Source organism: Rhodamnia argentea, chromosome 1 (genome assembly GCF_020921035.1).
Source record: "Rhodamnia argentea isolate NSW1041297 chromosome 1, ASM2092103v1, whole genome shotgun sequence".
NCBI lineage: Eukaryota > Viridiplantae > Streptophyta > Magnoliopsida > Myrtales > Myrtaceae > Rhodamnia > Rhodamnia argentea.
The window spans coordinates 8,492,224-8,519,278 of record NC_063150.1 but is presented as its reverse complement, the minus strand read 5'-3'; the positions used below and the strand labels follow the sequence as shown (position 1 = coordinate 8,519,278).

Genomic DNA, 27,055 nt, shown 5'->3' with positions numbered 1-27,055 from the left:
TGCTTTCATCACAACTTATCGACCCAGGGAGAAAGGGCTGTGAAGTTGAAGATATTACCGAATGATTTTGCAATCGTTCTGGTACATAGAAGAAGTTGTATGTCCTCATGCACTAAAATTGTATGATGAGATCATTTTGATTCAATGAACAGGGTTCACAATAACGCTATATCGGTTTTCCATCTGACCAGCAACTATAAAACTCCAACGCCTCTCGTGGCTTGGTTTGAGGGACCATGGGCCCCGCTCCCTGCACCAGTGAGATAGATGGTAGTATCTGGAGGGGATTCTCTGAAGAATTTAGAAGGAAAAAATGTGGCAACGGTATGCATCCTGCAGCCTTCAATGAAGTTCCTTCGTCTTACAGACTTTCACTCGGTAGTCAGCTTAATGAATGATGAAACAACGATAGTTAAGAGGGAGCATATGTTGCACATAAACTTGATTGTTAAGAATGTGAATTTGTTGTCATATCCTTGCAGATACCTGAACCATTCAAGAAAGCATGCATAGTTAATGTTCAACAGCATAGCTTAGTTCCACTGCAATTTGGTGTGCTTAGCAGCAATTGGTGATGAAAGGAGTGGGATTGACGCGTCCTATTCGGTAAAAGGTCATTTTCTGGTATTAAGTGGTCACACAATTCTGCAGCTGCTGCTGATGTGACCGGAATACATATAAGAGTCAAACTTACCCTGCGACTTGATTGTTAATCATCCAAGGCCACCACACATCAATGATCTTGTATCCCATTGATCTGGTCCATGCATGAGTCCCAGTGAATGGTACTGCCATATCATGATCTCCACTGCCAGTACACCAACGAAAGATGAATTTACAGTAGTCAATACATTATTAAGTCAATGCACAAGCAAACTTCTGTTGGTCTGTCCAATTTAGCAAAATGTAGAGGTGCCACCACAACACACAAAGTTAGTGCCCAGAAAGTTCCACCCTAGATTTTTGCACAGATGCTCTTGACTGATGCTCTCTTTAGCTCAGTCAACAAAAGTTCCAGGTCACTACCAGTGTCCTTGTTTCCAAGAAGTTGGACATTGTTGTGGCCCTCGTACTTGTCTATCTTGACAATATGAGTTTAGCCCATCCAAGTTCTCCTCAGCTAGTAAAAACCGTATGACATGGTAAAATTGGACCCTTTTTCTGGAAACAAATGGGGTTTGATAGAAGATCTAGCGTGTTACCATGTTATAGTGGATGCAGGATTGCTCTGTCAGATATCTCACCTATATATGAGCGCTCGGTATCCCTGGGAAGTCAAGTTTTTGTGGTAAGGGATCATGCTTCCGGTATCACCCGAATAATTGTTCATGACTCTTCTGGCACTTATCCACCAAGAACCCGCCATGCTGGCCTATTGAAGGCAATCCAGACCGGTCAGTTATTTGACACTTGATACAGTGATGCGAAATGAGGACAATTTTTTCATTACTGGTGCTGCATGAATAGCTTTGCGAACTGCTTCATCGTTCAACCATGCAACTGCAGCTTCATCATCCTGTGCCATCACAATTCAGCATGTAAAACTGATTGTAAGTACTGGAAATGAAGTACTAAAAGAAAAAGAAAAAAATCCTTGAAGAGAGCTAATAAAGCAAAATCAATTCATACTTAGTAAAACTTTGACTAACTCACCACACATTCAACGTGATACAGTAAAACTTTGACTAACTCACCACACATTCAACGTGATGCTCATCCTGTGGTCCAGGGCTTGAAGCTCCAGTGTCTCTTGCGGTCCAAAAAGGTGAAGCTTGACCAAACATTCTCGTTCGCTTTGGGGGAGGCTTCTTATGCACCCCCATTTGGTGGAAGCCAAAGGCATATTTGTGCTTTCACTTTCATTCTTGGTCTCTGAATTACTGTAGCATGGCTCGAGAATGTCATACCCGTTTAGACCTGAGACAGCCTAGAAAGTGGACAAAGCACTTGAGATAATCAGAGCCTTGACTCATGTATAATCTACTTGAGTACCTTTCCCTCTTCCTTAAAATTTACAGAAGATGCACGGAGTCCTAAAGGAAGCTTTCTTAATTGCCAGTATAAGACAGTACGTGACATTCTCACCTGTTCAACTTTTTCAAGATTTGTTTGACAGGTTTCACTAGGAGGATTGTAGAATTTCCCACCTCCTGTGGTTTGGCAAGCCTGAAACGATCAAATATGATCCTTGTTAAGCTCGCCGTTAATTAGCATACAGATGGCTTTTCGTATCACACAGGGATTTCAACAATTAATGCTTGATCTGAAGTTAGTCAGTAGTTAGTTTTTGTGTGGCACAATTACTCACGCCAGTGTCAATTATCTTGCCACAGCAGCTTTAGTGCAGTAAAATCTCTGAGCGAACTCCCTGATCCAACCCACCTTGTAGATGTCACTTGAGATCAGCTCCATTCCAAAAGCAAAGGGCACATCAGCATTGCCATCAAATTTTTCATCTGTGACCCCATTTCCCACCATGTAACCCTTCATCATGCCACTTAGGCTGAGATCTCAACTAGCTGTTTCAAATTCATGATCATTCCCTGAATGCTGCATTGCCTAGAACCATTACAGCATATGAAGAAAACGTACCTTGAAATTGATAAGAGGCTTTTCACCAATATGAATTCCAACAGGGAGAGTAAATCTCATATTACTTATTCAATCCAATACAGGAACCTCGTCTCTGGTGAGTATGTATCACCTTTTACCACTTCCGAAGTGAGAGTTGGCACATAAACTCCTGCATAAGACTCTCTGGAAATGTGGAATGGATTTGACAGGAACTCTGGATAAAGTTTGAACCACTAGATGGAAACAAAGAACCAGTATTAGCTCTGACGCATTATTTTGGCCTGCTGGTTTCCCAAAATTTATCCTGATTATTTTAGGACCTCATTAACTTGAGAAGAAACACATGCGTACCAGAGGCAGTCTGTAGGTCTCCCGTTACATAATTCTTTGGATTATCGGAGTATGATAAACTGACGCCACATGGGGAATCCAGATATATTATGTTGGAAACCTGAGAGATGGGCAAGAATATGGTATCATACAAAGGGTCAAGCCTAGAAGATGATTTACATTAGAAATGACAGTAAACCCAATCCATGAGTCGATGTGGCATGCTTGGTTCATATTCTTCAGTTTTAATCTGGAACAAACCATACTGCTTAGTTGCAACTGAAAAGATAGGTTTCCACGACCTTGGACCAGCTGAACTGGTTGAGGTGCAATACGAGCAAGCTTACCTTTGGCTTTCCTGCTTGGAATTCAAATGGTCCTGGAAACAGGCGCTAGGCTGTTAAGCGGAGCACGCTATGTCCGAGGGAGATATGCTCATCACATAAACTATGGTCGCCAGGGATTAACTAGGATAACATGTTCGTAGACGAAGCCATCAAAGCTGGAGCAACTGGGTCCACCATTGAGCCACAGTACTACAGGATCTTTTGAAGGATTCCTTTCTGAAGCAATGAAATGGTAAAACAAGTTCTTTCTTCCAGGACTTCCATCTATAGTCACATACCCGCAAATTCGGAATTTCAAACTCCCGAGATAACACAGATTCAAGTAAAAAAACCGCTTGTCGCAAGAACATATGTGTGGTTGTATACCCTTCATAATGTTCCGGGGGTAGAGTTCCTTGGAAGCCTGGCAACGAAGTTATGAGAGATTCCTTAGGAGCTGCTCTAACAGATGAAACAGTGAGAAGCAGCGCGGCTGATATGCTTCATACGAAACTCAAGACTCATATGTCTGCATGAAAATGGAAATTCTCGAAGCTCATGTATCCCGCGTAACCTATAAACATTTATAAATGGAACCAGGAGTCCAATAGATTGTGTCGTCAGGGTCGGGGTCGAGATCGAGAGTAAAAGATGGAAGAGAAGAGACAAATAGGAGAAGCTGAAATGAAAGAGACAAGCAGAATGAGATGGTTGATATGCTTTGGTTCAACCATTCCTCATTTGACGGAATTGTATCAATCAAAAGGGGTGGCGGCAAAGTTGCATGGTAATCCGAGTTCTGGAACCTTGTAGTCCCACTCCTGTCTATATTGATAAAGGAAAACGTGTTGGGAGCAGGCAGAGTTCCAAACTTCCAACACTCCTTCACACGAGGAGATTGTCAAGGAAGAGCCCAAATCTTCACAAGTATCTAGTTTAAGCTAATATGACATGGACAGATTAAGATTATTAATCGCTCCACGCCACACCAATTCTCTGACATGGGATTTTGCTGACATAATTCACAGCATGCCTCTCAATAATCTCTGCCTTAAGTGTGAGCTCAATGATGGGTCTGCTTCCCTTAATTCAGGTTTCCTTTCACATTTAGATATCTCTACTTGAATTTGCACTTTGCCACGTGTGAGGACAACAACAACAATATCGCCCACTCTCCTTCGCCAGACAGAACAATGAAAGTTGCCATCGGGATGGTTATGATTCACTATATACTGGAACTAATATCCAATTAATCATTAATTCTAATACCACATGTTAAGCATGAAACATGTAAAAGAAAAGGAATTATAGAAGAAGACTGATAATTTTTGTACGTGAAAAATCTTTCAAAATCAGGAAGCAAAAAAATCATTGTACCCAACTATGCAATCTTATTCACTATCGGTAACAAGATTTAGTTCAATTACAAAGGAGATGCATATAAAAGTATGGTGGAAATTACATGTATACCATTTTTGAAAAAATGCGCCACGGGGCGTGGCCCTGAACCTCTTCCATGAGTTTTGGCAAAAATAATAATACCACAAAACCTGTGACAAATTTATATCAAATTATTTTTTTGAGCAAAATAAACTCCAACCTAGTACACTTATAACCAAAATAGACCCAAATCAGTACATCTATAACAAGTTTACCCCACACTAATTTTTTTGACTAACAAAAACCCCATACTAGTACACCTATTTCAAATTTACCCATCATTAATTTTCATTGAATTGGATTAATATCATTAAAAATCCCAAATTGATGCACATATAACAAATAGAGGGTAAAAACCCCAAATTGGTATAGGATCTCTCTCCTTCAAAATTAGATGTGAAAGTTTACTTTCATCCGGCTCAAGTAGTTATACCAAATAAAAAAAAGGGTTCACCTACAAACACTTTACACCCAATCATTCCGGATAACGCTTGCATCTTTGTCAACCGCCAATTGTCATCCAGTTCATTAATTTGATAGCAATATTTAATGAAAACCAACGGAGGATAAATTTGTCATAAATGTACCATTTTGGAAATTTTGGAGGTCAAAAAAATAGTTTGGGGTAAATTTGCCACAAGTGTACAAATTTGATATTTTTTGTAGTAAAAAAAAAATACTTTAGGGGTAAATTTATCATAGGTGTATCGATTTGAGATTTTTTGTGATAAAAAAAAACAGTTTGAGATAAATTTGTCACAAAGGTACCGATTTGAGATTTTTCGTGGTAACATATACGTTGCTTCATGGCTTTTATGGGACCATTGCCAATTTAATATTTAATTATTCTAGCAATTGCCTTAGCGAATGCTCTCATACGATTATGCTTTCTACGCTTTAACAATACACCTAAGATGATCACCGCGACAAAATTTGCTAACAATCGCCACGTCGCCTTTCCTGGAAATAGCGATGGTGCCTCCGTTTTTTTAGCTTTTCCGCTCTCGTCATCACATGATAGAACGGTTTGCTAGCTTTTTGGGCGATGGCGTCATCTATTTTCACTGCCATTCTTTCCTTTGAGTCATTTATTGCTGCCAGTAAGCTCGACATCTTTAATTTACTCTCCACAAATTTGTTGTATGTCCTTGAAGAGACATGCTGCCTCGGTGTGTAAGGATGCGGAAGCAGGGACATCCATTTCAGCTCAAAGCACAGGGACTCGAACAGGTTTTCGAAGGCCTGAGAAAGGCATGAACAAAAGAGCTGAGAGTTTTGTTCATCTTAGGAGGAGAGGCAATCCTGAACATAGTAGCATCCTAGGTAAGTGTGATTTGGTGTGGGATGTATGTCGAATTTGTTTCATTCAATCGCCTTGGAAGCTTTCATCACAACCAACTTTCGAGTCCTGGAGAAAGCTTGGTGGAGTAGAAGATCTTATCGAATTTGGCTATCTTTCAGGTACATAGAGGGAGTCGAGTGTCCTCATAGCTAAAACTGTGAGATGAGATCATTTTGATTTAAGAACTGGGAATACATTAACGCTAGATTGGCTTTCCATCTAACCAGTGACTATAAAACTCCAATGCCTCTCATGGCTTGGTTTGAGGGACCGTGTGCCCGGCTCCCTGCACCAGTGAGATAAGCAGTAGAATCAGCAGGCTTTTGTCTGAAGATTTTAGAAGGAAAGAACAAGGCAACGGCATAAATCACGCCGCCTTCTATGAACTTCCTTCCTCTGATGGAATTTCATCTGCTAGGTAGCTTTTCAACAAAATCGTAAATGATGAGACAAGATTACTTATAGTGAGAGTTTATTGCACATAACCTTGATTGTTAAGAATGTGAAGTTGTTGTCATATCCTTGCAGATACCTGTACCAATTCAAGAAAGTATGTATAGTTAATGTTTGAGCTGCATAGCATATTTCACTGCGAAACGGAGAGCTTAACAGTAATGGGTAGTGAAAGGAAAAGGTTTGGCGAAAAGTCCTGTGGGTAATAGGTCACATTTCTGGCACTAAGCAGTCACACAATTCCATGGCCGCTGCTGATATGACCCAAATGTTTTATAGGCCAAACTTACCCTGCGACTTGATCATCAGTCATCCGAGGCCTCCATTCGTCAATGATCTTGTATCCCATTGATCTGGTCCACGCTTGAGTCCCAGTGAAAGGTACTCTTCTATCATGATCTCCACTGTCAGTTCACCAATTTATGAGCAATACTAAATCAGACAGTGCATAAACAAACTTGTATTGATATATCAAGTTAGCAAAATGTAAAGATGCCGCCACAACACACTAAGTTGGTGCCTAGAAACATCTATCCTAGATTTCTGTGCCAATGCGGTGTTCGCTTTAGCTCAGTCGACAAAAGTTTCAGGTCAATACCAGTGTCCTTGATTCATAAACAGTTGGACATTTTTGTGACCCTCCTACTTGTCTATCTTCACAATATCAATTTAATTTCATCCAAGTCCTACTCAGCTAGTAAGAAACTGTATATTTGTGGTTAAATCCTCCGTTTGTTCTGTCTGATATCTCACCTGTATATGAGCACTCGGTATCCCTGGGAAGTCAAATTTTTGTGGTAAGGGATCATGCTTCTGGCACATATCCACCAAGAACCTGCACCGGTTGCCTATTGAATGTATTCCATATTGATCAGTTATTTGACGCTTGATGCAGTGACACAAAATGAGGAAATTATTTTTACTACCAGCGCTGCATGAATAGCTTTGCGAACTGCTCCATCATTTCATCCATGCCACTGCAACTTCATCATCCTGTGCCATCATAACTCAGCATATAAAACAGACGGCAAGTACTGGAATTAAAGGGAAGATTGCGAGCACCAAGTAAAGCAAAAGTACCCCCCGAAGAGAAAGTCCTCAAAGAGTGCTGATAAAGCAAAATCACATAATACATAATAAAACTTCGACTAACTCACCACACATTCAATGTGAAACTCGTCCTGTGATTCGGAGCTTGCAACTCCAGCATCTCTAACAGTCCAAAAAGGTGAAGTTTGACAGAACATTCTTGTTCGCTTAGGGAGAGGCTTCTTATACACCCCCATTTGATGGAAGCCCGAACTCATACTTGTGTTCCCACTTTCGTACTTGGTCTCTGAATTTGGGTAGCAAGGCTCAAGAATGTCATACAAGTTCACACCTGAGACGGCCTAGAAAGTGGCCAAAGTACTTGTAAAAATTAGAACCTTGATTAATTCATATCTACTTGAGCACTTTTCCTCTCCCTTAACATTTACATAACATGCACAAAGAACTAAAGAAACCTCTCTTAATTTCCAGTATAAACAGTACGGTGACATTCTCACCAGATGAACTTTGCGAAGATTCACCTTGCAGGTTTCACTAGGAGGATCATAAAATTTCCCACCACATGTGGTTTGGCAAGCCTGAAACGATCAAATATGATCCATCTTAAGCACATTGTTAAATAGCATAAAGAAAGCTTCTGGCATCACACAGTAATTTCAACATTCAATGCTGGACCTAAACTTAGATTTTGTGTGGAAGAATTAGGGCATGTATGGTAACACTCCCTGGAAAGTGTTTCTGTTTCAAAAGTGTTCCGTGCCAATGTTAATATCTTCCTACAGCATCTTTAGTGCAGTAAAATCTGTGAGTCAAATCCCTGATCAAACCCACCTCGTAGATGTCATTTGAGATTAGCCCTATTCCAAATGCAAAAGGCACAACAGCATTGCCATCAAATTTTTCGTCTGTGAGCCCATTTCCCACCATGTAACCCTGCATTAAGCCTTTTTGTCTGAGATCGTATCAAATTTATAGATCACTGAATGATATGGAATACGAAGAACATACCTTAAAATTGATAAGAGGCTTTTCACCAAGATGAATTCCTGCAGGGGGGTAAATCTCCTATTACTTAGTGATTCCAACACAGGGACCTGGCCTATTGTGAGTTATGCATTACCTTTTACCACTTCAGAAGCAAGAGTTGGCACATAAACTCCGGCGTAAGACTCTCCGGAAATGTAGAATGGATTTGAAAGGAACTCTGAATAAAGTTCGAACCACTTGATGGAAACAAAGAATTACTGTTAGCAGTGACAAATAATTTTGGCTGGCTGGTTTTTCCAATGCTTTTCTAGATCAGTTCAGGATCTCATTACCTTGAGAAGAAACGCATGTGTATCAGAGCAGTCTGTAGGTCTCCTGTCACATAATTCTTTAGATCGTCGGAGTAAGATAAACCAACGCCACATGGCAAATCCAAATATATTATGTTGGAAACCTGAAAGATGTCCAGGAATTTGGTATTATAGACTGCAAGAATGTGGCATTAAGTGTCAAGCCGAGAAGATGATTGATAATAGATATCACATTATATTCAATCCATGAATCAATGTGTCATGGTTGATACACATTATTCAGTTTTAATCTGGAACAGAACATACTGCTTAGTTGCGACTAAAAAGATAAGTTCTCAATGACCTTGGACCAGCTGAACAGGTTGAGGTGCAATACTGGCAAGCTTCCCTTTGGCTTTCCTGCTTGAAATTTAAATGGTCCTGGAAAAATGCACTAGGCTTTCAAGCAGTGCACGACATGTCCAAGTGAAATATGCTCATCACATTAAATATAATCACCAAGGATTAACCTCCATACCATGTTCATAGATGAATCCATCAAAGCTGGAGCACCCCGGTCCCCATTAAGCCACAGTACTACAGGGTCTTTTGAAGGATTCCTTTCTGAAGCAATGAAATAGTAAAACAAGTTCTTTCTTCCAGGACTTCCATCTATAGTCACATACCTGCAAATTCCAAATTCAAACTCTTGTGCTAACAAAGAGTCAAGTTGAGAAACAGCTTGTCATGAGTACATATATGCGGTTACGTACCCTGCATAATGTTCAGAGGGTAGAGTTCCATTGAATCCTGGCAACGAAGTTACGAGAGATTCCTTAGGAGCTGCTCTAACAAATGAAACAGTGAGAAGCAAAGCTAGTGTTATACTGGATATGAACTTTGAGATTGTCATGTCTGCACAAATTTAGAACTTCTTGAACCTCATATATCCCGTTTAACCTATGAAAAAAATTTATAGATGGAACCAGGAGCTGAATTAGAATGTGTTGTTGTTCAATGGATAGAAAGGGAGTAGGAGATGAAAGAGGAGACACAAATAGGAGTCCCTGAAATGCTTTGCACTATCGTTTTGTATGGAAAAAGTACCTTTGTCCCGGACAGAGCAATGTTAACTGATTAAAACAATGAAGAAGAGAACTTGAAACAAGTATGGAACAAGTGATAGATGAAAGAGACAAACAGAATGATTTGTTTGACATTCTTCGGTTCGATCATCCAATTTTTTAAACGGATTGTTGTATTAATTGAAAGGGATGGTGGCAAGGTGGCATTCTGTTTCTCGCTCTAGCCCCTTGCTAGTCCTTTCTTGTCTACAATTGTTTTTCGATTACAGTTTCCTCTTGCCTGCCCTTAAATTTTCTTTCTCCTTCTTGTTTTCGCCTGGAAAAGTTCCGGCCTGCAACCAGCACATTCAGGTCTTAACGTCATTCTTAACCACCTAAAATTCAGGTGTATTGGACTTGCACGAGTCTGGAGCCGTGCAATAACTTCCATCAATCAAATTGTTTGTTCTGACTATGCTGCTCCACTGTGCTAGGAAAACATGACGAATTGGCTGGGTAGCATATTACAAAACAAAGTTTCAGAGAGAGGTAAAATCAATGCATAATGACACAAATGGTTCCTGAACTTTGGCCCAATGTGCAATGCGGTCCCTGAACTTTTAATTTGTTCAAGATGGTCCTTGGACTTGGTGCATGTTCAATTTAGTCCCATAGCTACTTATTTACATACATCATGTCAACAGCATAATAAACGGCAATAATATCTAGCGTGGAAAGAACATTATCACGGAATCTTCTCTTTGTGTGTTTGCTATCTGAGGAAGTAACAGGACTTTCTTCAAAAGACGATATTCTAGTTGGTTGCAATGACAGAGCATTCTGTCCGATTGAACGCTGAAACTCATAACTTCTGAGATGTATTAAGAATGGAAACACTTGGGAGACGATAGATGAATGGATGAAACAAACAAGAAAGAGGGGGCTGAATTTAGTATATGGCTGCTTTGGTTATCCAATAAGTAAGAGACTAGTCTCACATTCCTATTCGAGGTGCGGAAATGAACTTAATCTGCGATGATTCATTGCAGAAAGAGTCACGGATTTCATTTTCTGGGCTTAACTACATCGAAAAATCTGACAAGCGGGTCCATATCGGCATTAGTCCTACTACATAGGACGGCTGGGATCCACGTCAGCGATTTCCAGTCAAAATAGGCCAGATGGACCATAATGGCATAACGTGAAAAAGTTTTGGACGTTTAGCAAAATTTGAAAGTTTTAGGACTGAATTGGTACAAGACATCAATGACCACGTTCGTCGTATCTCGAACAATCCTAAACTACGCATTTGCAAAGCAGTTTCTTGATTTACCAACGACCTGGGAATCTCGATAAAGAAAAGAGAAGATAGACAAGGAAACGATATTAATTTCAAGGGGCATTTCAATAACTCAAGATGTCTCACAAATGAAGAACATCGTGCCAATGCCATATACATGAATTTAAATTTCTCGAATTCTGTTTTGTGTGCAACTTTCATTTTCTCCCGCTTTGCTGACAATATTTGGCGTTGCGCTTCGGCTTAGATGGTCCATTTGGTGAGCCGATAAATCACTTTCTTCTGTTTATCCTTTGTAAAATCATGTAAACCTATGAGTAAGCTGGTGGGCGGTTTGTGCGTACTTGAATGCTTTGTGCAATAGTCTTGTTGTCTATGGGAAAGGTCATTTGTGCAGGGGGAAAGTTGGTCGAAACCAACGGAGCGAATAACTCAGACATGAACGTAGAATAACAAGCGAAAGATGCAAAGAGACAGACAGAAGTGTCATCATGTAAAATTCCCCCACATCTTCGACATGATGAGCTATCTTAATGAACTGCATGACACTATGACAGTGCACGATATCTCCCCAGGCTTCCAGGAGGCATCAATCTTGAACCGCCGCTGTAGAACACTTCATTTGGATTTGGCATGTCATTGTGCCTTTAATACGCATAAGCGATGGGTCCATTTCTTTATTCGCTAGCAATATCCGGTGTTGGATACTATATATCACCCTAATCAAAGGTACGAGGATGAAGCATTCACAGATTGCTCACTGTCCCTAATATTCGTAATCTTCTCGCGGCTTAAAGCGTAGAGATAATGAATGTTGCTATCATGAGAAAATCGAGCAATCTAGTGAAAGCTGTCCAGCTACTAGATCGGGTTTCCATCCAGCCAGCAAGTATAGAAATCCAGAGCTTCCCTGGGCTTGTATTCTGGAACAGTGTGCCCTGCTCCCTACCCAACCAAATTCAGAAAAAGTTAGAAGGTATTAGCATGGGATGTTGAGACAAATTTTCTTTGGAAGGAGAAGAATGCGAGGATACATAATGGAGGTACTGCCAGAGCTGATAGCAGTCGTCAAACGTTGGTTTTGGACAATGAAAATCTCACTTGTTGAGAAGAAGAAATAACCACAAAAAAAAAAAACCGAAAGGAATTCTTATTCCTAAGGACGCTAGCAATCCTGTGCAATATGATGTAGGAGTCAAAAATAAACAAAACTCCTACAGTTTTAGCAGGTCGAAAGATTTGGTACGACTGCATTGCAACATTTGAAGATGGACAAGACTGTTGATGTAGTTTCACCGACATACCTTGATGGTGAGGAATGTGAGGTTGTGATCATATCCTTGTAAGTACCTATGACAAGTCAAGGTCCAGTTTAAATCAGCTATAGTATAGCGGGATTTCATTATGCTCGCAAGTAAAGGGACTCCTGACAACGTTTACTTAGTGTTCGTTACAGGGTTAGGTATACCTGTTTTGAGTTTGCTGGGGTATTTTATGCTATCTGCAACAATCTCTCACCTTCATTTTTTGCGTTTTCTCTATCATGAATACTAGAATTGAGACATACAAGTTTGGAAATTTACCCGGCTACTTGGTTGGCTGACACCCAGGGCCTCCATTCATCCAGAATTCTATAGCCGAGGGATTGAGTCCATGCTTGGCTTCCAGTAAATGGCACACACATGTCATGGTCTCCACTGCCAGAGAACAGGATTTTTAGCTTTTTTGGGGATCCTAGGTTTCTTGGAGCTGCTCAAGAAAAAAAAGAAAAACCAGGAAAAAGGAAAAGAAGGTCGTGTATTGCCTGCTACTTTGGTGACAGAAAAATCACATTCCTCTATAATGTGTCAACCTGAAAATGAATCTATCACGAAGAAGGGAAAATGAACTCTCAAGTCTGTAACTTTTTAAATGGCTCGATCATTTAAAATCTTGGCCAGTGGTTCACATCGCGTACAGTCAGAATGCCACTAGTTTGAGACGACCAGGAAAGGCTAGTCAAATACACACGAACAGAGCCCAACATGTTGGGTCTAGAAAATAATATAACGCCACCAATGCAGCTCAACATGGTGGGCCTAGAAAATAATGCTGTCCCAGGGATACTGATAGCAAGAGAATCATCTTGAACCACGAGATAAGAAAGAAATGACTGTTTCTTTTAACATCATAATAATTTTAATATGCAACATGGAGATATCTGAAGGGATAACCCACAAATTAGCTAAGTCCACAACCTATTTGACCTGGAATATTACCTGAAAATTAACGCGCGATAATTCTGGGTAGTCAGATTCTTGTGGTAAGGTATCATACTTCCAGAGTTCCTACGATACTTGAGTCGTCCAGTGCATAGTTCCCATGGACCTGACACATTTACCTGCATTTTCATTCACAAAGGAGATAGTTGAAAAAACCCTGGTTGTAGAATGAATGTGTCAATTCCATATTTCAGAGAACCAGTCCAAGTACCAATGCTGCGTGAATTGATTTCCTAACTCGGTCATCGTTCAGCCAGGAAGTTGCAACTTCATCGTTCTGTAATCAAAATAAAGCATTCGTCATAATAGCATCGTCTAGACACATCTGACCCTCCAGCAAGAAAAAGAAGCATCGTGTAAATGGACAAGTCTCTGCTGCGTATGACATATCAGCATTTCATCAAGTAGCTTACAACACAGGCGATGTGAAACTTTTCAGCCAGTTGAGGCCATAATGGAACAGTGCCATCTCTAACAGGTAACCACAGAGGCCAAGCACGACCAAACATCCTCTTCCTCACAGCAAGAGGTCTCTCAGTTACTCCCAACTTCTGGAAGCTTAATGGTAAGATCATACTCCAATTTGTATCTTGCTTGTTCAATGGATCATGATAGCATGGTTCGAGGACGTTGTATATGTTCAGACTGCCGATTGCCTGAGGACCAACCCTTATCAGCAGAGAGCACACCAGTTTGTCCCTAATTTAGAAGTAACTGTCAAGATCGTCATGATACCTTTTTCACTTTACGCAGGCTAGCCAAACAACTCTCACTATCGTTGTTGTAGTAGACTTCCCCACAATTTGCATAAACTTCCTGCGAGAAATGATATTAGACATTCATAGTGCCAACAGAGAGAATAAATTTGGTTGAATCTGGGGGAAGATGAAAGAAATTAGACGTAAATAAAGATCCTTTTTTTAATGTTGCTTCCCAAAGAGATCACTTAGAAATTGTCAAGATATCTGGTACAGCTAAAGAAGATTGAACCCACATGAAAGATACCATTTGAAATTAGCCCCATTCCATGCACAAATGGTATAAGGGCAGTGCCATCAAATTTCGCATCTGTTACCCCGTTTCCCACCATGTAACCCTGCGCAGGATGGAAAAGTCTCAGTAGATGATATTGCCATCCTTATCAGGATCGCTGAATTACTTACCTTGAAATTGATAACTGGTTTAGCGCCTTCATTTATACCTGCAGAAGGACCATTTACTAAACCTGAATTTCGTCTTTGATTATACTTTAAAAAAAAAAGGATACATCTGCTAAGCAGGCAATAATTACCCTTTACTACTTCAGCTGCGAGAGTAGGAACATATACTCCGGCATAAGACTCTCCAGCAATGTAAAATGGGTTATTGATGAACTCTGGGAATAGCTCAAACCACTAGGTGCAGGAAAATATAATTGGTCAATTAACTCCACCAAACTCAGGTCAGTAACACCAATCAAGTATGTCGAATTCTTTTGGTGTGAATGCTAATTTCTTAGGATTATGCACACTGAAATACTTTTGTCTGAGTAAAGATGACGATACCTTCAGTAGGAAAGCATGAGCAGCAGCGGCTGTTTGTAGGTCTCCTGTATCATAATTATGAGAGTTCGTCGAATAAGACAGGCCAACTCCACAGGGTGAATCCAAGTAGACAATGTTTGAAACCTGAGAAAATGAAAACGATTTGCTTGATAAGGAAATTGAGACTATGTCGATGGGAAGAAATGGTCATTTAAAACTTAGGCTGCAAAATAAGTAGGAAAGTTTCCCTCCTCGTCAAAGTGAAGAAGGAAATGACAGTTCAAAAGTAATAAAGGACCTTGGACCAGCTGTATGGATTCAAATGCAATGTTGGAAGGGCACTTCTAGTCTTTCCTGCTTCGAAGTTGAACGGCCCTGTGGGTATGGTCAGCTTAATTACCAACGTAATAGCATAATTCAAACTCATAGACGAGGACAAAGCAACGAGAAAAAGTCTTAACAGACTAGGATCTCATGGGTGTAATTGTGCACAGAATACGTAGTCACCTTTGTGCATTCGCAACTATTCAATTCAAAAGTATTCATACTATATACCGAAATAGACAGTTACTCTACATGTAAGCCATCTAATCAGACCTTGTGCTCATGAAGCTTTAAGAAGTACCGAATTTAAAGCATGCAATCCACCTTCAGAGAGCATCTGAGAAAATGAAGAGATTAGAAATGAGAATCAAGCATACCGTGTTCGTAGACAAAGCCATCGAAGCTGGAGCATCCAGGCCCGCCATTCAGCCACAACACAACCGGGTCTTTGGCGGAATTTCTTTCTGACATGACCAAGTAGTAGAAAAGATTTCTTCCAGCTGTATTGTCATCTATGTTCACGTACCTGCAAAACCTCAAACAAGATTTGTATTGCTATTATAAACCCAGAAGAAAGAAAGACTTTTTTTTACGGTTATTAATTTAGATGACCAAAATCTTTCTTGCATAATACAATCTAAAAAGAACCAACCCGGAGTAGTGGCGTGAAGGGAAAGTGCCAGTGAAGCCGGGCAAATATGTGACGAGGGACTCTTTTGGAGCTCCTTCAGTGAAAGCAACACTCAAGAGCATCGTGCAGAATAATAAGTCAACGCAAGAGCGGTACTTCTTCTCCATGGCTTTTGGGGAGGCAAACGATCAAGGTTGGGAACTGATGACTCGCGCTAGCTCAAAGTACACCGAGGTACAAACACAGAGTGATATAGATTCATCTGAGAACAAGACAAAAGTCGTGCTTGGACGCTAATGGGTCAAAAAGGGAGGAGAAAAGCCGAGAGCAGCATCTTCTTTTTTTGGGTTGTCGACCGACCAATCATCCGGAGCGGCAGTGGTGGCCACTGTGAAAGCAGAGAATGTGCGGTCGATGTAATGACTGAGATTTTTTCAGGTTCCTTCGATTGCTGCTTTGGAAGAACTCTGCTTCTCTCTCTCTCTCTCTCTCTCTCTGTGGGAAGGTTGTAACACACAGCCAAAGCAGAGGGAGGCGTTGCAGGAGCAGACAAGGAGCAGTAGTCAGGAGTCAGACATTGATAAGAGCATGATGGGGGCGTGAACTTCAATGTGTGTCTGAGAAAAAAACAGAGGACGGTTGCACTTATTAAGTATAGTTTGCCGTGTGATTTTGGCTTAATTCTCGAACGGTTTGGTCAGTTGTTAGAATCTGTCGGTCATTTTTCCTACCTCATCCGAGACTTATGGACTCCCCATCAAAGCAACCAACTGAACAAAAGACACCAAAAGGGAAAAACCTTTTTTTTTTCCCTTTGTTGAGGCCTGCGGGGTGGTGGATCAAGATCCAGAAGTAATAGGTGAGCTTATTACAGATGATGGAACTGCCCAGAGCATCTTAGCACGCTCTAGTGTAGTGACCCTATCTGTTCTTATCCTGTTAAAGGGGAATGGCCTGATAACTTCTCTCATGTTTCAAGAGTGAAAGTGATTGATCTAAAGAGCAAACATTACTGCCTGCCGCCTGGCTATACCGTATTTTTCACTGCTGGGAGACTATTTAGTAGAGAAGAAGATGCTGTGGCTGAATTTCCTGTCAAAGTCACAGTTTAACCCATTTGACTCTGGTTGATTTTACCATCTTGAAGCCATAGCCAACACTTACAACCATGCTTTCTTGCTTAACACTCGTCACTCCCGGTTACGTTCAACCGATTCTCACCGGGGCGAAAATCGTTCCTCTTGCATCTGCATTGAATTATACTCACTGCTCAGGTGAGTTTTCGCTTTCCTTGTGCCCCCATGATTCGCATTCCATTCCCATTAAAAGAAAACAGGCCAAAGCTTTCAAATGGGTAGAAAAGCATGTTCTTCACACTTCCCTCATTTCAAAGTGAAATTAGTACGTGCAAAAAGCAGTTTCCGCTTAATTGCCACCTCTTTCTCAAATGCCCATCCAGTCAACACCCAGATAACTCATAACCAGGACCCATGATCAAAGGAACGCATAGAAATAGTTGGATCCTCTCAAATTTCAATCACTCGTCTGCTAAATGATGCTTCTCCATTCTTCACCTCGATTCATAATCACCTCGATGTGCAGTTATTCCAATTGCCTGACTTGTATTATGACCTTTCATGTCTTCGCTGTATACAGCAGACTAGAGGTAGATTACAGTACCATGGACACCAAAAAACTGGCGGATGTGATTTACAGCACCAAATCAACACGACATGTATACAAAAATACACTGTCAATGCGTTCAGCCACCTGTGGCAAAGCCCCAGACAAATGGTGAAAGAAAACATTCACTACAGAGAAAGGTTTTCTTGTCCTACTAAAGCTGTTGAATGGACCAGTTAAGATCTCTATAATCAGCAAATTGGTATGCAGTGTGAATGCCTTTAAACAAGAGAGTATTTTACAGAAGAGAGATCCTCGTACAACCCTGAAACAATTGTAAAAAAACTGTTACCCGAGGTAGTAAAGTGTAAGAAAGAATTGCGATTGTTTGTAAGCATCGTTCTGTTTTGTTTGGTTGAGACTTTGAACTTGTTAATCTGCTATAGGAGACTGTGCAGCATATATACGAACAATGAAAAAACCGAGAATACTCGTCCAATGACAAGGGTGGCACTTGAACTCAAGTCATGCGCACCCACAGAATACACTGCTCCACTATTATCCTTCACCTTGATGCTCGAAGAACCTGGAATTAGAACGGAAACATTACTGCCAATCCAAATATAAGGTGAGTGCTTGTATTGAAGGCTTTAAGATGAATCTGATCTAAATCCTTTTCTTTTCTTTTTTTTCTTTCTGAGAAAATGTCGGTGGATCTTTTATTGGTTTAAAACTTGAGGAATCACAAAGAAGTGCTGGCGGGAACTTAGTTCCAACTTCCCCCTAAGCAACCACATAAGCAATCTTGTGTAAACAAATTGGACTGGATCACACTAATATTGCACCTTGAGTTACTAGATTTTTCGTTGGTTGACTCATGTCATACCATCAGCAAATACATGTTATGAAACAAAAGGAAATGACAAAAGTTCAAAGAACCATGGGATATGTCATTCTGTCACTTTAAATCTCATAAAAATTGCAAAAGCTATTTGAATTGCCAGTCTAGAAGGACAACAAAGCATCTAGCCAGAGACAGACATATCTCAAATTAACATGTTAAGAAAAAAAAAGAAAAGAAAAAGGACCAGTCACACCATGCACTGAACAAAATAGAGGACAATGAATAACTGTCTGATCTATGACAAGTTAACTGACAAGACCTTGTCAGATATCCAAGAAAAAGGCTTAAAGTTATACATAGTGGAAACTTGCATGTGGATGTAAATGCCCCGGGTTGATATAGTCAATGATTTATGTTGTATTTGAGCTCCCTTTTGGTTTTGGGAGCAGTTTTGTATATGGCTTAGTTTTTGGGCTCTTTCATATGGGTTTGCACCTTCTTGGTGCCTATTGTTGAACTTTCTAATCTGCGAGAATAATGAAATCCACAATAAAAACACAAGTTCTACCAGTAAACACGATTAAGAGGACAGCACTCACAGTTGTACTCTGTCCATCCAATTGTCTGATTCTCCAGATTATACAAAACCAGTTTATTTGAAAGCACCAAATCTGCATTTAGACATACAGGTAAAGCTTCAATATGTGATCAAATCCCGTAGTGTTTAACAGTGACTGAATGATCCTGCATGGACCAACCTCTCCAAAGTATATAAAAATATACATATATGTATTTATATAGGCAGAGAGAGAGATGTATTTGTCTGGCTGAGTAACTAGGTAAAAGCTTTTCTAGCTAATGGTAAGAGTTGTTAAATTAAAGGAACAATCGTCCAGTTCCTCCTCTTTACCAAAAAGTGGCAAAACCACTGGTGCACTGACTGATTAGTCAATATATATGCAAACTCAGTTCGTAGAGTGGGCAAGAATCGTAGAAATAAGCCCCACTTTTATAGCCATGTGAACCTAAACAGTGAATCCCGGTGACTGACTAATGCTTTGAAACTGCCAGACGTATTAAAGGTTTGTTAGTAAAAGTTAGCAGTACCTCCCAGAAGGGTCATGTCCTTTCCATCCTTAGATTGGATCCCGCTGTCCATCCAACCAAAACACCAAGCATCTTCCTGCATATAGGTCATGAAACAAGTGATGTTTACCAGAACTTCAGAGGTACTCACAATCAATTCGTCAGTTTCATGAAAGAAAGAAACCAAGACAATCTAGTACGATAGCCATTTGGTCCTTGTGACATAAGCATAAGCAACATAAAGTTAGAATATCCTCAACATACAACGCTTGGGAGGAACCGAAAATCAAAATAGCTCCATTGATATTTCCATGTCTAAAACAAATCTAGACTAGAAAGCTAACTGTTAGTGTGTGAAGAATCTATTACTTACACGGATCTGGAACAAGTAATCATGAGGATAAACTGTCAAAGTCAGAGAACCGGCAAAATGAAACTTGACCACCGGAAATCCATCGTCAACACTGCAATCACAGAGGAAGATAAAATAAGAAGGATTCCTTTTTACTCTCTGTTCAACCATGACTTTACAGAATGATAGATTGACAAAAAATGTCTTCACGCGACAGGCATGCTAGAACCTAAGGGCTTGAGAAACATATAAGATAAACATAATTTCCTCAAAGTATGGAGATGAAATGAAGAGGTGTCACCTTCCAACAAACTGGAAACAAGAGAATTGCTCCTCGACAGTATGTAATTTCAGTCCAGGTTGCTTAGCCATGATCTAATCACATAAAATTAGTAAAATTAGCACGATAAGTAAATGAAAAGACAGAATTTAAGGGGAGAACTAAGTAAGAACGGTTAAAAATCGTATACCGCATTCATAAGTTGCTTATAAACCTCATCTGGAAGATAGGCTAAAGTTGTGCCACTGTCAATTATTGTTCCCTTCCCGTCCCCACTGTCAAATACATCTGTCGGAAGTGGTAGAACATCACCACCCACCTCAACTTCCTTCATAATAACATTGTAATGCGGCCTAGAATAGTAATGAGGTACAATTACAAAGAATGCCAGGAGCTGATTAAATGGGGCACAAAAGATCATGACAGAGATGCATTCTTTGATGAGCAATTGTCAAAGAGATGCATACCTAAACACTTTACAGCCAATATCTCCAAAGAAACTTTTAAGGGATCAGTCCCACAACAAATGAATAAGGCAAAAATGTTTCTATTGAAAACCATTTGCTTTATACATTTTACAAATTGAAAACTTCAACCTAATGACAACAGAATAATAATGCCACAACAGAGATGAGAAGTAGAAGCTGCGCAACATACTGGCTTGGTACCAAAGGAGTAGTGTTGACTTTTGGCTGCATAACATCTCCAATAGCAAAAATTCCGCCACCATTTACACTATCCAAGCAGTGTGCAAAAATCTTTTTCACCTTTCCTGATGAAGCAAGCTGAGAAAGCATGGATGAATTCGCTTGTCCAAAACCGAGAATCCCGTCTAGAGCTTCAGAGGATGAGCCAAGCTCTCCAGATTGTTTATCCCCACACCTATTAAAGGGAAAGAAAAATCCATGAACAAAGAGAGCCAGGCCAGAATTGCCAGGCATGCTTCACAATAGAAGAAGTGCCACATGTAAACTGCCACACACCCAAATGTGATACTCCCATTGGTGGATGACGTTTGAAGGTTTCCAGTCACTTGATCTAACTGCACAGAATCCTTCACAAAGTATCCAGCGGTGGAGCTTCCATCACCATATACCACATTATACTGGCAAAGCAGATCCGGCCTGCATCCTGGAAGGGGACCATTGTATGTGGAAGTGCAGAACCCTTCATCGCACGTCACCAGGTTTCCGGTTGATGAGCTCTTAGGATCATAAAGTGAGAGTTCTATCTGTATCAGAACAATCATAATGTATCTGAGCTCAACGAAAAGGAGCTAAGTTAAATCTGAAGACAATAGTTTGAATATTGGGAACAAAAGAAAACATACGCCAAGGTCACTTTTCCTTGGACACTTGTCACAGCCGATACAATTCACCCACAAGATGTCGCTTCCTGTATCAACCTGCACATAGTAGTCCTTTGAGGGAGTTCCAATCCCAATTTTAGCGAAGTACAGCCTGCAAGAGGCAAAAGGTCACGCGGCTTTAAATTGACTATGCCAGACAACTGAATCACTCAGTTAGCTTCATGAGAAGGTTATGGCCAGAAATTTAAGTCCTCGGTCTACATTTCGTCAAAGACAGAAAAGTACCATGAGACAAAATTAAAATTCATGTGCTGCTTCTTATTGGAGGAGGGCAATAAAAATAGAAAGCTACTCTGCAGTCAAATTAATTAAAGAAGCACCCATTGAGGCTAGAGCAGTTACCTTGATTAAACATACAATGAAAAACAACAAATGGAAAAATGGCTTCTAACAGAGTGGCAATTCAATTATGAAGAATGACCAAAGGAACTAGTGCTCTACCAAAAGCGGCTAAAGGAAGAACAGCAGCAGAAATCCAAGTATCAGAATTAGCAGGTAAACTTAAGCACAAGATTAGCCAGCCACTTAGCCATATCGTGCGTTCTTCTTTCCAAATTAAAACGAAAGAAACTTAATGCCGACATTAATCACCACAAAACACGGCCTCTAGGAGCGAAGCAGAATCTGACTTCAATGCAGAGGAGAATGCACCGGGAAGAAACCTATTCTAGCAGAAACCCGTATGAAGATTGATAAGCCGGGACAAAAATCTCAGGAGGGTTGGATCCAAACAACGCCAAGAAAAAGGTGCATAGCAGATCAAACGGATTAACAAGAAGCAAGCAGAACGCAAAATTGGAGACCTGGGAACCAGACAAATTCCATGTGTACACAAGAGAGAGGCTGAAAGAAGAGTGCAGACCCAGTTTCAGAAGGATGGCCATTGCCGCCCAAATGGAGATCGACGGCGGAGAGGAGCCTCCCGTGGCGGCGAGCGTCGTGGGCTCTCATGGCGGTGAGACTCCTGTCTTCGCGTCCCTTGAACTTGTTATGAACTTTGAACACCACATTCCCACAAACCACCGGGGTCAAACTCAACACCGCCGCGATTGCCAACAACAATCTCCCCAGATCCATTTTCCCAGACGATACACAGATTGTATGCAGAAAGCACCAACCCACAAAGCAAGAACCAAACTTTCCTCTTTTTCTTCCCCCAAAGATTGGTGCTTTCTGCAACTAAAGCATTCGAATTTGGTTCATGGATTCCTCAGATGCAGAACCATCCGTACACGAAGAGAGAGAGAGAGAGAGAGAGAGAGAGAGAGAGGCGTTTACAATGGAAGCAACACCGACGCCGGTGGTGGGGATTGTAATAACGGGAAGGAGGGGAAAAAAATAGTAAAAAACTTTCGATCTCTGCCCGTTTTGTGTTGACGTCCGTATCTCCGACAAAGTCATGGTCCTTGGAGTTTCCTTTGCTTGCTCATGGTCAATACGTCTCTCTCTCTCGGCGACCCTCTCTCGCTTTCTCTCTCCGACCAGGTCGATATTCAACCTTCCCTCTCGAATCTCCACGCACAGGAAAACACCGCTAAAAATCCTAAACCATGCAAGTCGTGACAAATTTATTCTAAAATTTTTCCCGTGACACAAAAAATTTCAAACTTTTATCAATATAACATATTTACCCCAAATTATCTTTTTGTGATACAAAAAAATCCCAAACTTATAATCATGTGACACATTTATCCTCAATATTGAGATAAATATGTCACACGGGTATAAATTTAGGATTTTTAGTGTCATAAAAAAAGTTTAGAATAAATATGTCATACTAGTAATAAGTTTGGAGTAAATGTGTCATATAAATAAAAATTTAGAGTTTTTGGTGTCACAAGAAAAAGTTTAGGATAAATGTATAATAATAGGCATAGTTTAGGATTTTTGGTGGCTTGTTCACTGTTAATTAAGGTTTTATCACAAAACGAATCCGCTTAAAACCAAAACGATAAACAATTAAAGGGTTCACATACGATCAAACATTTATCATGATTTGCATGGTTCCGTTACTTCACTCTATCGTATTTAGGATCACTTCTGTTGAACGTACTCGATACTTCACCAAATGGGGTGAACGAGGTCGCACTCCATAGCATACGTCGATGCATAAGCAATTGACACGATACAAAGGCTGCCCGTTATAGGTAGACATGGCCACGGACCGGTTTGGGCCCGAAACCGGCCCAACCCCTCACGGGCCGGTTACGGTTTAAAAAAATTTGGAACCGGTTCCGAACTGCAAAAAAAAAAAAAAAAGGGGAAAAGAGCCGTCCAAAGGCCCAAAATTGGGTCGAATCGGAACCGGCTCGGAACCGGGATTGCCCCTTCAAGGGCCGGTTCCGGTTCAAGCATGACCAGTTCCGGTTCAAGCATGGCCACAAATCGGAATTGACGATTCACGGCCCGTGGCCATGTCTAATTATAGGCCCTTACTTGTATTGGTATTGAATGTTGACTATTAAGCTCATACGACGTGTTTCTTCATCACTTTTTAGGACGATACTATGCATTCTTTTATCTCTCGAAGAATGGCACAAATGGTCCCCCTAACTTACGCTAAATGTGCGATATGATCCTCAACTTTTAATTTATTCATAATCCTTAAACTTTAGCTCGATATATAACATCATTTCTGAACTTTAACTGTATGATTGATTTCTCCCCCATTGATTGGCTTTCGATGATGGCCTTGATGTCCTCCGCCAAACTCTCACAATAAACACCCCCCCCAAAAACCACAAAAACCGCCACGGTACAGCGAGGAAAGCTTTCCCCCGTGGTTTTACCTTTGTCTCTCGCCTCGCGTTGTATCGATCGACCAAGCGAACTCGAACATCTAGAATGACGACGTGGGTGATTTTCATGTGGACTGTCGTTTGACTCTCCCCGAGCATAAGTAGAGATGTTCGAGCACGCAAACGCGTTTGAAGCGAAAAGAGAGAAACAGGTGGTTTCGGCACAAATATATTATCGGGTCAATCGGGGATAAATAAGTTTATCTAGAATCTTAAGAAGAATGACACTGCTAGTATCAGTACTTTTTGTCCATTTTACAAATGAATATCTAAACATTCTTTGTCGTTCGACCACATACCTCAATTTTTCGAATGTAAGATAGCCTTCAAAACCACGGAAGGGCAATGCAACTCGGACGCTACTGGTGTTAACTAGGCATCACCTATGAACATTGGTGTTAGGAACGCGAATCTTTGAAGAGAAGAAGAAGAAGACAAGCGAATTTTTTACGTGGAAAAAACCTTCTAAATCAGAAAGAGAAAAAGGCATAGTGTCGCACTAGGCTATCTCTCCACTATCAGTTTTTTGCGTTATAGATATAAAAGATATTGCTCTAATATATAACGGGAGTTTATGGCATACAAAATTGAGAAGTAAATTACAAGTATACTATGTAGAAGCTCCGTGCTTAATAATTACAACTATACCATGTAAAAGATCTATGCTTAATATTGTTTTTCTCTTTTTTCTATCGGACTCCACAAAATCCATCAATCTCCCACTTGGAGGCTGATCTTCAAAACGGCAATAATCTTTCATACTCTTCACTCCTCTTTGTAACCAAAAAATTGTCCTAGTGAGGCGGCCCCCTCATCACTATCCATGGAGGCCAACTGAGGCAATGCACAACCTTAGTTTCTCAATGGTGACAACCTTTGTTAACATGTCTACTGGATTTTCTGCACTAAGAATCTTCTTCAATAACAATGTCCCATCATCTATTAGCTCACGAATGTGATGATACTTCAACTCAACATGCTTTGTCCTTGAATGAAATACCGAATTCTTTTCAAGACAAATAGCACTTTGACTGTCACTAAAAAGAACATTGATGTCTTGCTCCTTGCCTATTTCCTTCAGAAAATTTTCAACCAAATCATCTCTTTACCAGCTTCAGATAAAGCAACATGCTCTGCTTCGGTGGTTGAGAGGGACACACACGTCTAAAGTCTATACATTCAACTGATTACATTGCCACCTAAAGTAAAAACATAACCCGAGGTGCTCTTCCTATTATCCAAGTCGCCACTAGGATCTGCATCAACAAAGCCTTGTAAAGTTACACCGTTTTTCGCAAAACATAATGACATACCCGAAGTGTATCTCGGGTATCTTAATAACAACTTTGCTGATTCCCAATGCTTTATTCCTAGATTAGCCATGTATCTTCTCACAACTCCTACTACATGAGCTATGTCTAGTCTAGTACACACCATTGCATACATTAAACGCCAACAAGACGACGCATACGACACCTTAGCCATATATTCTGCTCCTTGTCTGTCTTTGGCGATCGCTTCTTTGAGAGCTTGAAGTGACTTCCTAAATGAGTACTTCTGGGTTTTGCATTCTGAACTTCGAATATGTCCAAGACCTTCTCAATGTACTTTTCTTGAGATAACTTTAGAATTCCTTGAATCTATCCCGCATGATCCTCATCCCAAGAATCTAATTCGCTGCATCCAAATCCTTCGTCTCAAATTCTTTTGACAATTGCTGCTTTAGTGTATTGATTTCCCTCATGCCAGATCCCGTAATGAGCATATCATCCACATATAACAGCAAAATAATATAGTAGTCATCAAATTTCTTGAAGCAACAGCAATGATCCATCTCACTTCCGGTGAACTTGTTACCACACATAAATGTATCAAATTTCTTGTACCACTATCTAGGAGCTTGTTTCAAGCCATAATGACTTTTCTTCAACTTGCAGACATAATTTTCTTTTCTAGAAATCCGAAAACCTTGTGGTTGTATCACACACACACACACACACACACACACACACACACACACACACACACACACACACACACACACACACACACACACACATCATCATCATCATCATCATCATCGTCGTCTAAGTTACCATGGATGAATGTAGTCTTTACATCTAACCGCTCCGGATGTAAATTCTCAGCAACAACAATACTCAACACTAGCCTAATAATAGTCAATTTCACAACCGGAGAGAAAATATCCGTGTAATCAATTCCTTCCTTTTGCTGAAAACCTTTTACTACTAAACTTGCTTTGTACCTCTTGCCGCCATCGGGTTCTTCTTTGACCCAAGACACCCACTTGTTCTGCAATGTCTTCTTCCCATCTAGTAACCGAATTAACATCCAAGTTTTATTCTTCTCGAGTGAATCTAACTCATCATGCATTGCTAAGTCCCACTTAATAGAATCTTTAACCTACACTACTTTAGAAAAATTTTATGGTTCGCCAACATTAGTTAAAAGCAAAATAATTCAATGATGGAGAATACATATGTACAGGTTTAGATGTTCTACTAGATATTCTCAAAGTGGGCTTAGGAGTATAAGGTTCTTGTTCTAATTTTTATTAGAGTCTACATCAGCAATTTAAGGATTTCTAACCATAACACTCTTAAAAAATCCTTCCAAATCAATCTCTCTAGTATCCATCGTTTGCTTCTTCACACTAGATTCTACCACAGCTCTATCCTTGTACAATAAGTTTTCATTGAATGTAATATCAGCGGTTCTTACTATTTTTCTATTTTTTCTCATCCCAAAAACGATAGCCAAAATAATCAGAACAATATCCAATGAAAA

General features: G+C 40.3%; 2 protein-coding genes, 1 long non-coding RNA gene and 1 pseudogene across 4 annotated transcripts; all 4 read right to left on the bottom strand.

Moving 5' to 3' along the window:
- Positions 1-38: 38 nt before the first annotated feature.
- LOC115740091 lies at positions 39-9,775 on the bottom strand (annotated as a pseudogene).
- On the bottom strand, positions 6,176-7,279 carry LOC125316151. Its single transcript, XR_007199469.1, has 4 exons — positions 7,219-7,279; positions 6,756-6,869; positions 6,499-6,544; positions 6,176-6,298 (listed from the first exon to the last, which is right to left on the bottom strand). It is a non-coding gene; the product is annotated as an uncharacterized LOC125316151 (long non-coding RNA).
- A 2,114-nt stretch (positions 9,776-11,889) lies between the features above and the next one.
- Positions 11,890-17,618, bottom strand: LOC115740090 (serine carboxypeptidase-like 21). Of its 2 annotated transcripts, XM_030673460.2 has the most exons (14): positions 15,917-17,618; positions 15,642-15,790; positions 15,239-15,315; positions 14,962-15,084; positions 14,709-14,811; positions 14,581-14,618; positions 14,412-14,513; positions 14,153-14,233; positions 13,831-14,073; positions 13,629-13,694; positions 13,415-13,536; positions 12,740-12,853; positions 12,461-12,506; positions 11,890-12,101 (listed from the first exon to the last, which is right to left on the bottom strand). In XM_030673460.2, exons 1-14 carry the CDS (start codon positions 16,060-16,062, stop codon positions 12,018-12,020), a joined length of 1,494 nt encoding a protein of 497 aa, XP_030529320.1. In that variant the 5' UTR covers positions 16,063-17,618; the 3' UTR covers positions 11,890-12,017. The 2 variants fall into 2 exon arrangements, with proteins under 2 accessions (XP_030529320.1, XP_048139526.1); XM_048283569.1 differs by lacking the exons at positions 11,890-12,101; positions 12,461-12,506; positions 12,740-12,853 and adding an exon at positions 13,027-13,281.
- A 150-nt stretch (positions 17,619-17,768) lies between these two features.
- LOC115740092 (aspartic proteinase 36-like) lies at positions 17,769-22,898 on the bottom strand. The gene is made up of 10 exons (XM_030673463.2): positions 22,312-22,898; positions 21,411-21,540; positions 21,064-21,311; positions 20,738-20,962; positions 20,271-20,433; positions 20,102-20,175; positions 19,822-19,912; positions 19,470-19,545; positions 18,962-19,033; positions 17,769-18,104 (listed from the first exon to the last, which is right to left on the bottom strand). Exons 1-10 carry the CDS (start codon positions 22,524-22,526, stop codon positions 17,959-17,961), a joined length of 1,440 nt encoding a protein of 479 aa, XP_030529323.1. The 5' UTR covers positions 22,527-22,898; the 3' UTR covers positions 17,769-17,958.
- Between the last annotated feature and the right edge of the window lie 4,157 nt (positions 22,899-27,055).

What these genes read in the sequence shown, in the direction of transcription:
- LOC115740090 (XM_030673460.2), bottom strand. Translation starts at nt 16,062, where the DNA reads ATGGAGAAGAAGTACCGCTCTTGCGTTGACTTATTATTCTGCACGATG. An exon ending in AACCAGTTATCAATTTCAAG is followed by an intron (nt 14,514 to 14,580) that starts GTAAGTAATTCA and finishes CATCCTGCGCAG; the next exon opens with GGTTACATGGTGGGAAACGG. An exon ending in GCCTGCGTAAAGTGAAAAAG is followed by an intron (nt 14,074 to 14,152) that starts GTATCATGACGA and finishes GTTGGTCCTCAG; the next exon opens with GCAATCGGCAGTCTGAACAT.
- LOC115740092 (XM_030673463.2), bottom strand. Translation starts at nt 22,526, where the DNA reads ATGGATCTGGGGAGATTGTTGTTGGCAATCGCGGCGGTGTTGAGTTTG. An exon ending in GGCCATCCTTCTGAAACTGG is followed by an intron (nt 21,541 to 22,311) that starts GTCTGCACTCTT and finishes TGCCTCTTGCAG; the next exon opens with GCTGTACTTCGCTAAAATTG. An exon ending in ATTACTTGTTCCAGATCCGT is followed by an intron (nt 19,546 to 19,821) that starts GTAAGTAATAGA and finishes ACCTATATGCAG; the next exon opens with GAAGATGCTTGGTGTTTTGG.